General features: G+C 41.7%; 1 protein-coding gene across 5 annotated transcripts in view; it reads right to left on the bottom strand.

Annotated features, from left to right (window-relative positions):
* Positions 1-4,679: 4,679 nt before the first annotated feature.
* The window catches only part of PRXL2A (peroxiredoxin like 2A), a 10,464-nt gene continuing 382 nt past the window's right edge, over positions 4,680-14,761 (bottom strand). For 2 of the 5 annotated variants that reach the window (XM_042033192.1, XM_042033191.1), the window contains exons 2-6: positions 8,650-8,829; positions 8,194-8,285; positions 6,197-6,337; positions 5,281-5,445; positions 4,680-5,161 (exon numbers count right to left, since the gene is read on the bottom strand). In XM_042033192.1, coding sequence (XP_041889126.1) covers positions 5,063-5,161; positions 5,281-5,445; positions 6,197-6,337; positions 8,194-8,285; positions 8,650-8,827 — 675 coding nt within the window. In that variant the 5' untranslated portion in view covers positions 8,828-8,829 and the 3' untranslated portion in view covers positions 4,680-5,062. Of the gene's footprint in view, positions 5,162-5,280; positions 5,446-6,196; positions 6,338-8,193; positions 8,286-8,649; positions 8,830-11,509; positions 11,640-14,282; positions 14,563-14,761 lie in introns of those variants that run through there. The other 3 variants (XM_042033190.1, XM_042033193.1, XM_042033189.1) reach the window with 3 other exon arrangements.

Here is a 14,761-nt window from a genome sequence, read left to right as displayed (position 1 = left end):
AATAGTAAATACACAGTTCCCCTCACCCACACCCTTCTGATGTCTGAGAAAGCAGATACACACCAGCGTGTCACCCACTCACCAGTCACATTATCAAGATTGCTTCTCATTTCCTACATGCAGTTATTTAAATAAATGGGGGGTTGGGTTTGTTTTGAGGTTTTTTGGTTTTTTTTTTTTAAGGGAGGGGGAGTATTTGCCAGCCTCCCCCAAGCTTGCTCAAGACTTCTTAGAAACCAAAGCAAAATTGAACTGAGTGTTAAAGCTGACAGAAGATGCTAGAAGAACTACATGAATTTTAGGCAGGATCTAAGAGGGGAAGGGGAGCTTGGAAAGGTCACTGGATTATCAGATGGTTAAAAGAACTGGAAGAGATCCTTTCTCCATCTCGGAAGTACTGAAGTAATCTCACAGAGCACTGAGCCACATCTTCAGAAAGCCCAGAGCCAAGACAGAAAGCTCTAGTGTGCTGATTCTGTAAGAGATAGGAAGATGGTGCAATAGCAACTGCAAAGATTCAACAGGGAAAATGGGAAATTTCAGGGAAATTCAGCAGCTTTAGGATGTAAAGACTGTGGAATTGGGAAGGGCATTTGTCGATAAAATAAGGTTCTCTTGCAGTTTACCATTTGTAAAATGGTCAGTGTTAGCAGTTCACAGCGTAGTTGAATTGACTGTGTTCACTGTTAGCATGGAGCTAGTTTGAACAGCCTCTCTGTGTCCCATTTATTTGCCTCTGACATTATCTCTGCACAGTGCTTCACTGTGTTGCCAAGAAAATTAGAGTAAAAATCTCATCCATCACAGAAACCATTAACTAAGTGCTAGGGCAAATTGGAACACTTTTAAGAGACAGTCACTTCAGCAGTAAGAGGTGTAATAATCCTGCAGGAATGAAAATGGGAAATCTGATTTTTTAGTGAACATGTGCAGGCTGATGTTCATGTATAGTTTGTCAATGCTCTTTTCCTCTGACTACTGCACAATATTTTCTGCAATTAATGAATTCATCATGAGGAGTAGCCGGCGGAAAAAGGCCCAACCAGAGCTGTTCACCACTATATGTGTTCAACATTATCACCAAACACCATTTTTGAGTGTAAAAAAAGGTCTGTTTATGGAGGAAGGCATCCAGAAATCAGAGTTACACTTGGAATTGTCACGTGGTTTTGATAATTATGAGGTTAAGAGAGAGGGGTGTGCAAGGAGCCAAAGCCCACAGAAGCTACTGAGAGACCTTAAGCAACTTTAAATACAAAGAAATCAGTAGCTGGATCTAAAAGACAAAGCAGAAATATTTTAGGGAGAGCCTTTATAACATGTTCGAGATCGATGAGAAGAATAATAAATTAGGATGGAACTGGTCAGATTAAAATTCGAGGTGATTAGGCTGAATCAGTGATTTAAGTTTTCCCTCCGTCCCACAGCGTTTCCCCACCTCCCCCTGCTGTTACCAGCGGCTGTCGCACCTCTCTCCTGCGGACAGTGTGCAACAAAGGCAGCCACGCACACCCCGCAGGATCGGAAATTAGTACCCCAAAAGCGTAATAGGTAAAGTTTTTAAGTATTGTAGTGAGTCTGTTAATAATTTATTCCCTCTTAGAAATGCTACAAATACTAGTACTTAGAAATATCTATATACCGCAGACTGTCATTCAATACAATATATTCTTCCTCCAAGTTTCTTATCCTTGAAGGGAAAACGTCCACACAAGTGAAAAGGTAGCAGGGATAGATGTCTTTTCCAACACCTTTCTTCAGTGGTCCTACAGTGGTCTGTTCCTGGAACCTGTTAAGCAAATCTTCTACTGCAGAAAACCCCTCGGGTTTACCGCTCACCTGCATTTTGGCTGGGTAGCAGTGACATCCAGCGGTGCGGAGAGAAACTTGCTCATTCTTTTTTTTTCTACCACAGTGCATCACAGGAAACGCATCAGAAAATGGCAGGGATCCCTTGGCATTCCCGTCTCGTTGTGGATATTCGCAAATGGCACCAAGAGCAGGCAATTTGAAAGCCGTGGGAACAGAGAACCCGCATGGGGAAACAAAAATGCAGAACCAAGAACACCCTCTGCAGCAGACCATCTTTCTAATGGCCCTAAAAGGAGACTACACATAGAAAATACAATTGGTGATCCCTTAAGTTCAAATAAAAAGCTCTTTCCGATATTACACCTACATCATTGACTTCACGGCATTTTCATTTTTAAAATGTTTTTATTAACCCCGGTTATGTTCTGAAAAAAGATAAATGGGCTGGCAAACAAGGAAAAGTTGATTGAAGAGAAATTACTATAGCAGAGTTTTGTTTCTCAAGCCCTACCCTTGCACTTTGTGCACTTTCCTACTGACCTGATCCATCTTCATCTAAAGGTGAAAATAAATAGTATCATACTGCATGGGTGCAAAATGCACATCTCAAAACAACAAACAAACTTTCAATTATTAGTTTCCAGTAACCAGCTGAGTGTTGAAGCATGATGTGATATTTGATGTGCCTAGAAGTGATTTAGATTTTGGGTATATGTCGTGTTAAAAGAAAAAAAATCAAAACATTAAATGCATACGAAGAACTGGGCCAGCAGAGGTAGCTGTTAGCACAACAAAATAAACAACTGTAATTTTTTTTTAAGTGAACATTCTAAATTGTCTCCAGTATTGGAAATTCACTTAGATTTCATTTGTTCCTCCTTTACTATTTTTGCTGTAATTTTAGTTATTTGGCTTATAGCCCATTTCCAATGGTTATTAACTGTTCCTAGCTTCTAGGTACCACCTATTTTCTATCCTTCCCATTTTTATTTTGTAAACATGGAGTTCAGAACAGGTGAGTTAACTCCAACTAATCCCAAGGCTGGCTTGAAAAAAAAAAAATCAGATTTATCGATAATTTTTCAGAACAATTTCAAATGTCATTTTTACCTTCTAAGGCTCCAGATTTTGATTTCATTTCTGAAATACAGAGTTCTAAAACTTTGAAATGCAGGTAAGCTTATGTAACTCTCAAATCAAGAAATGCACTAACTGTTTACAGGAACTAATGCTGTTTAGAGCAGGAAAAGACCTCTGACGTGGTTATTGTGTAAATGCCTCTGGGGAACCTGCCCAAGCAGAGAACTTTCAGTTTCCATGAGTACTTTAATAAATTCAAAAACTTCATGGGTCTTTCTAAAAAGGTGTTTACCCTACAGGAACACTTCAGCACGTTGTAGCATTAGTGATTTGTATGTTTGACAGCCATTATACTTCCAATAAACATTCCAAATGCTGGACAACACAGCTTCCTGCTTCTGTTTCCAATCCCTTTGGGTAGGCTAAGAGCAGGGCTGCAGCCCCATGGCATCCTTATCACCATCTAGGGCTCCCTGCAGACTGGGCAGCCAGCTCTGACAGAGTAGGTGGAATTCAGTTGCAAGTACACAAAACTGTAAGGAAATGCTCTCCAGATTTAGCAGGTTCTACAGGCACTTTACTTTATCTTCAATTTCTTGGAATTTATCTGGCTTCCATCCCATTCTCCAAGGACTGTTTATGCCTTTCACATTTCATGTTTATGTGATATGCATAAACAGTCCTCGGGACAAGGCCTGAAATGCAGGTCTAAGATCAGTACCTCCTTTGCTGGTCTTTGTGCAAGATCCATTCTCTGCAAATGGCAAAGCTTTCTAGTTCCCATGAGAAAGAAAACTCAGAACTCTGCAGAAGACATGATCCAGAATACTCCTGCTGTAAGATCTTTGTTGTTCACAGCCCCTTGCAACTGTAAGGAACCGTAGCTCACACCCCTTTCTTTTGGCATCTCTCGTGTTTCCCACCACTTGCACTTCCAAGTATCCATACACCTACTGCAGACAAGTGGACACTTACACGATGCTTTGAACTTTTTAGGGGCCTTGTGTCAGCACACAATACCAGTACTGCCTTTCAGCAGTTAAACCCAGGAAAAGAATCCCTCAGGCACATTTCTTTATTTCATGGAACAGCCTGGCTCCAAAGAGCCCATCTCCAGCCAGGCATTTTATGTCTTTGAGAATCCAAGAGCATTTATGGGCATGGTGACGTGGGCAGCTCTGAACATGGACAGAGACAATACAGGTGCTCTGCACCTGTCCATGGCTCCAAGGAGGGCCTTTATAGAGGAAGTCCATATCACAGAGTCAATTTGCTATAGACCTTGCTGCTGTACTCTCCAAATCCTGTTCCTTCATCCCCCAAAACAGTCAAACACAAATTTCAGCTGATAGTAGCACACGAGTCCAATTTCTGTTTAGTTTCCAAATGAAACATATGAATCACTCAAAATCCTCACTGGTAGTGTTGTTTCTGGGAACTGTGAAGAACAGACTCTGAAGAGCATATAAATATTTTTGGTTAAAATCAGTTTTACCTGGACATAAATACTAAAAAAAAAAGGTCAGGATTTAATTCATAATGATGTAATTTTTTTAAGAGAATCTTAAACACAAAATGGAACCTGTCCTCATGCCACAATTATCCTCCTTGCAGGGAATCACATGGAGCTAGAAGATCTACAGCCAGTAGTTAACTAACAAGAAACTCACTGTGCAGACATAGTGCCATGTCTTGAATGCAAAATCTCAGAATTAGACTGACAGGATGTAGTCCTCTAGAAACACAGATGTGTTTACATGGTAATGAAAAAGCAAAAACCAAAGGCATTTCATTTACATGAAGTTTTATTATCTCTTCCCCTCAGCTAGTACTCCATTATTCCAGCCTTAGCAGAGTTTTGTTTCCCTAGGTAGACAGGTTTTCAACTGACTGTCTCTCACTGAAAACATCTAGGCTAGGTCAGATTTTAGACCCAGCCTTTCATTAATACAGTCAGATACAAAGGACCAGTCAAAATCCTGACCACCTGGAAGGCTACAAAGGAACAAAAAACAATCCAAGAGGATTTTCATCTTTTTCTATGTTTGCATAGAGACCCTTTCCTGTGCATTGATCCCTAAATAGTTAAGCAATGACACTGCACATTCAAGACATGGATGCATTCTACATTTCAAGCTCTAATCAGAAACATGTGCAGCTGTTTTTCCACTTATGAAGCTTGTGGTTTTATCTTCTCAGCAGCTTCAAGGACAGATGGAAGGCTGACTTTGTCTCCAAATTCTTTCTCACGATGCTCCAGTAAAACACCCTAGTCAAAGACACAAGAGAGAAATTCAGATACATCTCCCTACAAGAGATCCACTGTTTCCAGGAAACAACTTCTTGTCTTATACAAGACATAAAAGCCTCCTAGGTGGCCTGCAGTACCTGTCTTCCTGCCCCAATCACATATACACCTCCCAGGGTGAATCCTTCTCCTTCCAGATTTCCACTATATCCACTTCTCCATGCACGGAAGAAATTTTGCCAAACTCCCAAGCGGAAAAAGCCTGACAACATCATTTTTCGTCTGCGTGGACCGTAAAAGTCTTTCTGCAGGGAAACAGAAAATACATCAGCAAAAAAAGTAAAAAAGACTTCTCATTCATGTGGATTTTAAGCTCATCCACAAGTATATAAGCCCCATGTACACCAACATTCCTGTTGCTGACAACAGTGGTGCTTTGGGATAAACATGTTTTTTGTTCGGTTGGTTGTTGGTTTTTTTTTAATTCAGCCTGATTCTTTCACACAGGCAGGGGGGACAGAGAAAATAAAGGGATCATCTAGCTGATTTTTAGTATTATATATTCTTTTTTTTTCAGCAGACAAATGATTTTTAAATGTATCTCCTGGTGTAAGGAGAAAGCAGGGCTGTGGTTCTGTATGACATGAGATTGGCAATCCAGCACGTGCCAGTGTACTGGGACAAGCCATATCACTGCAATCTGGCCTGTACACCATAAATTGTGTCACCTTCAAACCTTGATTCACACATTGTAAACATCAGCAAGCCACACGGCCAGTGGAAGAAAGGAATAAATATTAACAGGCCATATTGTTTATCTGTTAAAGGGGAGGAATAATCTTGCAACAGCACGTTATCAGTGCATAGCTACACCGCAGTTTGTAAGCTCAGCAGAATGTATAAATATAGAAAAACAAAACCAATTAACTTCTTAAACTACAGTGCTACTAAATCCTTTTTCATTCAGACTACATTCTACTTATTTATACAAGCTCTTCAAAGAAGGCATTCTTAGGTTTGTTTTTAAACAAAAGGAGAACACCGACTTCGCTATACCTTTTCATCCAGAAAGATTTCTCCTTTGAAATAATGCTGAAAATCCTCCACTTCAGTCCCTATCTTCTCTTTCACAACAGCATAGAGAGGGACACCCAGCTTGGACAGCTGGGGTTTCAGAGAGGAGAGCTCAGAAGCCTCCTAAGCAAAGGAAAAAACCCAAACATTTCAGTCAATAAATGGAGGTTGGAAAGGTTCACCTTGAATTTCAAGACCATCAGAAACACATAAGTTCTAGCTTGAGGCACAAACCAGAAACAGACCTGTAACATTTAAGCTAGCTGTACTCCTAGGCAGCTCTTCATCAGATTTACTACAATTTTCTTTGTTAAGCATGGAGGAAGCACATTCTTTAATAAAATATTAATCCTGAAGAAAACATCTTTTTTTAACTCAAAGCTGTAGATATACCCTGCCTGTAATAGGGCTTCAATTATCTTCTAAAGTATTTAAGAATGGTAAAAATATAATGCCTGCACATCACTTAACTTTTTCAGAATTTTCAATTCTTTTTTCCAAGTTGACATCCATCATTATCAGTACTTCTGCAAAGTATTTTGAGGGCTCTGTGCTGGAGCAGGCTATACAGGTTTAAAGCAAGTAATGAAGGTACACTCTCCTTCCTAAATGCCCCAGTAAAAATAATCAGTGAATTCCTTCACAGACTTTCAGTATCCCAGAAGGAATACTGCGTTTTCTGGTGAGTAAAAGTGTAAGGTGTCACCACTCATCTGCTGGGTTTTTTGTTCTCCTGAAGAAATCCCAATTCCCATAGTTTATACAAAGATCCCTGAGGTTTTGAACAGACCAGAGTGTGCACTGAAAATAGATTTCCTATCTCCCATGGAGAAAGGTCCTTTCACTGGACAAAATTCCCACCAAAAAAAACCAACTCCACACTTTAAAAACATGGACACAGTTTACATGATCACTTTCAGTCACCTAACTGAAATACCTTAACTGAAAGGCTTGCAGGACATCTAGAATTTACAGAGTACCAAGTAGCAAACAGATGGGGATGAACAGACAGGAAAATTTGAAATTTTCACTAATAATAATAATAATAATAAAGAATCACTCATGGATTCCTGACTGACTGTGTGTGAAAGTTACAGAATCAGGCACGTATGTGCATTCTCCTCCTGCCCACGCTACACCTGTTCAGAGAGAAAAGCACTTTAACCTTCCATGAATTCTACACGTACTTAAGCAATTACTATTGATGGGAGCAGATGCCGTAATGAAGTGGTTACAATATTAATTACTCCGTGTTATAGAGTAGTGAGTAACAACATAATAACTATTTTTCCCTATAGCTATGAGAAACGTAATGTCCAAGATGCAAGCTCTGGCTGTTCCCAAGCACTCACTACATTCAAATTGTGTTTTAGGTGTCTCCTTCCAAGAAGCTCCACCCAAGGAGCCTAATGTCAACTTAAGGATCAAAATCTGTTTTCCAACCCACCTTGTTATGACAGTTAACTCCTTATCTTCAGAGTCTGTACCTTCCTGCCTCACATTTAGCACCCAGAACAGAGAGGGACTCCCTCTAGGCACAGCTCTTTTTTTTGCAGATGAGCTTTATCTGGTGGCTTTCTGCCAATCCAATCTTGAGCTATATTTGACCAGAGACTATCTGGCTCACAGAGATTTATTCTGGACTCTATATGTATAACTAGCTCATAAGAGTCATTACCAACTGGATTTTGTGCAATCTCCCTTTTATAATTACCATGGGCTAGGTCCCTGGCAGATGTAAAAATCATGTAACCATCACCTTCAGAAGGAAAATGCTCAGGACCTGGATCGCACAAACCAGCTGCAAAGGAAACTAAGTGTGCTGGTAGCTGGTGATCAGTTTGAAGAAGAAAACAAAAACTTTCAGATGTTTTAGATGTATTTGATGACTGTCCTATTCATCCCCTCCCTTTATTTACAGAGTATCTATGCAAGGAGACCTCAACTCTTCTTAATTAATTCCCAGGCCCAGCAAGTACCTCTCTGCACAAAAATCATCCAGGTCTTCGTACAGCCATGATCACTGCACCATTCTCCTTCCATAGTTCACCTGCTTTGAATATCCTTTGTTCTGTTTGTACAGGAGAAACAACATCAATAACAATATCAGCCATTCTTGTTTATAATGATTAATACTTTATGGACCAATACAAAGCACTGCAGAGAATTCCACATTCAAATATAGTTCTAACAGGAGAAGAAATAAAATCTATATGTATAGGAGGATATTCTTGCATTATTGGTTTTTAGAAGGGTATCTTGTTTCATCCAGAAATAACAGTTTTGGTTGCTTTTCCTTCGCCAGAAATATTGGATATCAACTACATGTCATAACTAGGAAAGACTAAGAAAACTGCTTCCAAACCTGGCCTTAGAAAGGTTTTTATAAAAATCCAGTTATTGAAGAATATGGTCTGAAATAGTCAGAATCTTACCTGAACCCAAAGTTTTCAGCTCTATCTCCTCTAAAAACTCCAATGTAGCCTTTTCCGGCTTGGACAAAAATAAGTCAGTGTTAGCAAGGACGATCCCCGTCACAGCTGCACCAATGGCTCCAAGGCCAATAGACCAGATGCCCATGGTGAAGGTCCCCAAGTCAGGCAGGAAGGACATTTCTGGAATGAGAAAGAAAGAACAGTTCTGACACTGGACGTCAATGATGCCAGAGGAGCATGAATTGGATTAAAACAACTAAAAGCTCATGCAGGTAGTTTTGGTTTAATGGAGATGATTTGTATATTCATTAATGTACTGAAATGGGTTTTAAAAGATAGAGATTACATTCCAGTTCTGTGCCTGACCCACATCAAAACTAGATATTAACAAGATGTTCTTATCCTTCCCTGCTACCAGGCTGACAAAAACTTTAATTATTAAAGTGCTCGAATGCAATGAGGAGAAAGATGATCGAAGTGCATGTGTGTAATAAAGAGGCTCTAACAATATGACCTGTATGTTAGCCAGTAACCTAAGTTATTACAGGAAGACAGCAGTTTCTTTCAAAAAAAGAAGCATTTGTAAATTAAATGTTTTACACACACTAATCTATATTAAACAGTGAACTTTACAAATATACTACAGAAGGCTTGGGAAAAAAAGAAATCTAAACCTGCTATATCTGGTTCATCATAACTGGTAACCTTTCACATTCCTTACAGTTCCCCACTGAGAACCAAAGCAGGCACCAAGCCAAACTTAGAGCTCATGCTTGCAGACAGAAAAATGTAGACTTGCAACCATTTTATTACCCAGTGATCCAACATTACAAACATGCCTGGGACAGCACCTTCGTTCCCTATGCTAACTCACTGCCACTCTTGCTAAAGCAGAAAGGACAGCAGGAACAAACAGCCTAAACTCACACCCACCACTGAGAACTGATAGCATTGCAATGGGAACCATTACATACAAATACTCCAGTGTGAAAGTACAAACCCTGCTGTGGTTACCGGTGGCTCGAGTTAGCTGGCAATTGTTTCACCACCTTCCATCCACAAACCCCCCATAGCCCAATCCTGACCCTTGCAAGTGTTTCACAAGCCTGGAAAGGGCTGACAGGCACCCTCCAGTGAGGCAGCATCAGTTACTGAGGATGCTGGAAATCACACTTAGCCCTGCCTCGTGGACAAAGTTCAACATCCAGCTCTGAGTAATAACTGGTACAAGAGTCACTGGAGTTTTGGCAGCATAAGAAGTCACTTGCATCACAAGGGCTGTAGATCTGCACTCACACAACTGTAGCATTACACATTATGGAGAATGGAATTTTTTTTTTTTTTTTTTCACAAAACCCCTATTTCCTGATAGAATATTTTGGTGAATATTGCTGTCTATATATACTTTTGTATGGGTGATATCCCCACCCTAATAAATGTAATAAAATATTACACTTTTGAACTGTGACTGGCAATAACCCAGACACATACAGATGATTTTTATCCCCACAGCTGTTGCCAGAATTCAGAAACAATTAGGAGTAGCTCCTCACTTTTGTGCCCAGAATTTTGTTTGAGAGAACCCCTTTCTATCCTTAAGCCCAGCTCCAGAATTCTGCTGATAAACAAATAAAACGCTGGGAAACAAAACAAAAAAAAAAGATCACATCGTTCTTTTAACAGCATACTTGGTTTCAAGGAAGGAAGTATCATGGCATCTAGAAACGTAAGTAATCCATGATCCCAAGCAAGAAACAAGGCCAGTTTACACAAACATCATGCAGATAAGAGAACAGATCCTACCCTATTTCACCACTTATTTCTAACCAAGTGAAAACGTCCTTGACCATATCAGCTTTCTTTACATACTTCTTTCAAACATGAAGTCACATTGTAATGACATTTTTTTTGTATCTGCCTCTGACACCTATCAGAGACCATCCTGACCCCAGCCTTTGGAATGATGCAAATGTAACTCAAAATGTATGTAATGCAGCAATATCCTTAAGACTGAAAATCTCTGTGGCATACCCAAAAGGCTATAGCCCTGCTCCCTCCCAGAGTCCAATTACTCGACTATTCTTTCGATTTCAATCTCGTCAGGTCAAGAAGTGTTTTCTTCTTAACTCATAGTTACAGGGGGGTGAAGGACCCAAGTATTACTCCTTTATGCACATCATTTGTGTACAAAAATGTTGCAAAGTTTGTGGCAAGTGATTAATGAGTAGTTCTCACATAGCTTTTTATTTTTATTAGCATAAATTGCATCTCAAAAGAAGCTTCAAATTAGTGGTCACTGATCCAGGAGATCATGAAGCTTAGTCAACACACTTCTTCAGTTTACTTGGACTCTTCGGTCTCCACACAGTTACAAAAAAATACCCCTATTCAAATATGTGAAATTTTTGCTATTTCTATAAATAGGCGAAAGGAAAATGCAGCTCTGCAGGGTGATACCTAAATTCCTCCCCCGCTAAGCAAACACCATAATGAGCCACTTCGAAAAATATGCATGGGAAGCAGCAGGCAGGATTATTAAAACATTTGCTAACAAGACAAGCTGAGCCCTGACACATCATGTCATTGTACCCCAAGTGGCGAGACTGACTGGAAAACAGCTGAGCATTTGCAACTAGCAGCTTCACTTCTGGTTAGCTGCTGTTTATTAAGGAAATCTGAAGCTCAAAAGGACTTCACAACCCTCCCCCCCACCTTAAAATACAAACACAACTGCCTTGTGATCAAGTTTTTAAACACCGATCAGCAATACGAAGACACAAGAAAGCATCCCATAAACCATAATCCCTGAGAAGAGACAGGACAGCATCCCGCAAGCCTTTAGCAGGGGTGCAGCACTCACCAGAACCCATGCAGGCTGCATGAGCTTCGGCCACCAGCAGCTCCTGCAGGCGTGGGCAGGCAGGAGAGGAGCCAAACTGCACTGCACGGGTGCGAGGGGCAGGGCTGGGGAGGATCCAGCTCGGGAGCCTCTGACTCTGCAGGACCGGGCTCTCCTGCCTCCGCCAATCCCCGCCCAGCCACCCTGAGGTGATAAAACCAAGCGGCTGTCCAATCCAGGGCAAGGTTCATTTGCAGCTATCTTAATCATTCAACCTTTTTCTTTTTAAAGTCAATACGTGTTTACCCTTTTTATGGGGTGGGTAGGTACAGGGAATAGGAATTACAGAAAGCTTTTCTGAAGCTGGGAACACAGCTTTAAGACCTGCAGGCTAAGCCATGCTCTTCTGTAGAACTGGGCATTTTTACAGGAAACGTTTTCCCTATGTTTCAGCCTATTCTACATCTAACCCCTTCACACATGCGCACTGTATGCCAAAACAATACAAACAACCCTGGAAACAATTAAAAAGCCATCACAACACACAATATTAGGAAAAAAAAAATTAGTATAGAGGCTGTACTAGTGAATTAACCCAGTGTTTCTATGGTCAGCTACCTTCTCTAGTGGCAACATCCATTTGCTAAAAAGCATCATTTTCTCTGGGACTATCAGATCTTCAATCTCTCAAGTCTGCTAAAACTTCCAGAAAAGAATGAACACTCCTCTTTAAACAGCAGAGGCCAAAGAAAAAAAAAGGAAAAACATCTTTTTGTGTGTCTGTTTTTGTGGTGACCACAAGAGATCTACAAAATAGCAGTGAGTTATTTTATGGCCTGTCAGTACTCAGTTAACCAGAATTTAAACAAGATTAATCTTAATCCTGTTTTAAGTGCCAGTGGATGGGTCTTCACTTTTGTCAAGACATGGTTTTCCAGATGTCTCATTTCCCTCCCACCCACAACCATAAAAAAATTGTCATTCAGAGGACAGCTATCCTTAAACATTTATTTTAACAGCATAAACAGGACCCATTCCAGCTGTGTCCAAAAAAAAAAAAAAAAAAAAAAGCCTCTGTTTTCAAGATGTCAATAAGACTCAGAGAAGCAAACAGATTTACTTACATACTTTTCCTAAAAAGAAAACTGTCTTACAATTGGGACTGCACTAGCAAATACTCTCTAGCCTAAAGCAGCTTTGACCGTTGCTTGTTCTTCCTTTCTCTCCCACTCCAGCTTCTCCAAGACATTCCATATCAAGCCTAAAAATGTTTCAGAGCTTTGTCGGAACTTGTGTATCCCAAACAAGCTGAGCTGACTTTTTATGAGACATTCTGCCCCCTCCCCCCCTCCCCCAAATGAGTCATGATTACAAATATCTTTGTAAGCTAACTCCTATAAAGAAAATTTACAATTCACAATAACCTGGTAACATGCTCATCAAGATTTCATGAGCTTTTAAATACCATTAAGGATTACGAAATACAGCATCCTGACAGACCTTCAAATTTAGCCCTGCTTGAAGCAGGGCTAAGTACTGGAGAAACTTAGGAGGTCTCTTCCAACTTAAATTGGCCTGTAAAACACCAATATCAAAACACAGAGAAGCCTCCTAACATTTCTGGTGGCATGAATGTAATTTTCACAACACAAGGGATTTTTTTCCTTTCTTTTTGCCATTGTAAAGACCTAACAAACCACTCCTTGTGTCAAGAATAATGATCATCTTTTTAGGTTTCTTCCCAATCCGTGCATGGTTCACTGCTGAATTCTGTGCTCTTGGCTGTAGCTGTAGAGAAAGTTGCTGTGTCAAGCAAACAAACCATACTCCTTCCTTTGAAAGGAAGTTAGTTGTTAGACCAAATAATCGCTCCCATTTTCAGACTGTTTTGAAGAAACCCAACATCTCAACAAGTCTTTTCTTTCGAGCAAGCAAGAGCAAAGGGCTCTGGCACACAACTTTGGAAATCTTCCAGCTCTCTTGTATTGAGAGGGAACAGGCAGCTAGATACTGTATATGGAAAAATTCAGATCTCTGATCAGTCAGCAAATGGATACCACGGAGATGGGACATATTTCATGGAGCACAGAACTGCAAAAGGTACCTATCTGAAGATAATACAGGATGAACTCATGGCTTGGTCTGCTAGTGATCCAGAACAGGAAAGCTGCACCCTGTGTCAGTCTGCAGAGGTGGGGGAGGAAAGGGAATACCAACAGACCTGCTAATAATAAAAATCAGCATTCACTGAAAGCACAGAAGGTGCTAGGCAGCAAGTGATCCCTCCTGTTCCCACCCAGCAGATCCAAGAATTCTAAGTCCTGCAGATTCAACCTTAAATGAAGATTTTCCCACCTTTTTGGGGTTTTAGGCCTTGCTTATATTCTAACTTTCACAGTTCTCACACTATACAATTAATAACAGCAAAATTGTTATTAAAATCAAAGACACAAGAAAATGGACACGTTTCAACTCCACCCCATAGGGCAGGGGGGCTCTATGCATAAACGAGGCTGTAACACATCGCCATACACCCAGCCAGTGCAGAACAATTTCCCCACAACCTTGCTTCCCCTTTTATCGCCTGCTATGCACCAGGTCTGATGGGAACAGTGCCCCTGTGGTCGTAAAAGAAAAGGCTGGGAGAGCTCCAAGCTGGTCCTTCGAGCAGCTCAAAGGTGGATTTCCTGAGCTGTGCCATTGCACCCAGGACCCAACCAGCGCATCAGGAATGAAATGAGAAACGAAGCACGGAGTCTCCTCGTCCTTCACGGATCTTGCTGTGCCTACTTACACAGGATAAGTTTGCAGGGATCTCTCAAAACGTTAAACCACGAGGGCAGACATAAGCAGGATTTCAAACCTCGACAGCTCGGGGTGGGCAGCAGAGCTCCGATGGCGAGAGTCGCGGGGGTCCCCGGCCGCCCCTCGGTGATCAGCAGCCGGCGATCACCGCCGCCTCCTCCCCGCCGCCGCACTGCGGCTGCGACCCGGGGACCAGCGGGGAGGGAAACAGCACCCCCGCGGGGACAGCTCGGCCCGGGGCGGCACAAAGCGATCCCGTGGGCCCGCCGGGCGCCCACGCCGCGGCCCCGCGCTCACAGCGCCGCCCCGCCCACCCCCGACGCGCCGCACGCACCCGCGGCCGCACGCTCGCACTCACAGCGCGGCCCCGCACTCACAGCGCGGCCCCGCACTCACACCGTCACTGCCCCGCACTCGCACCCACAGCGCGGCCCCGCACTCGCACCGTCACTGCCCCGCACTCGCACC

Source organism: Corvus kubaryi, unplaced genomic scaffold, assembly GCF_017639235.1.
Source record: "Corvus kubaryi isolate FWS band 111438036 unplaced genomic scaffold, C.kubaryi_AGA036_p1.0 37357, whole genome shotgun sequence".
NCBI lineage: Eukaryota > Metazoa > Chordata > Aves > Passeriformes > Corvidae > Corvus > Corvus kubaryi.
The sequence above is the reverse complement of the archived record's forward strand: the minus strand, read 5'-3'. Positions and strand labels throughout refer to the sequence as shown.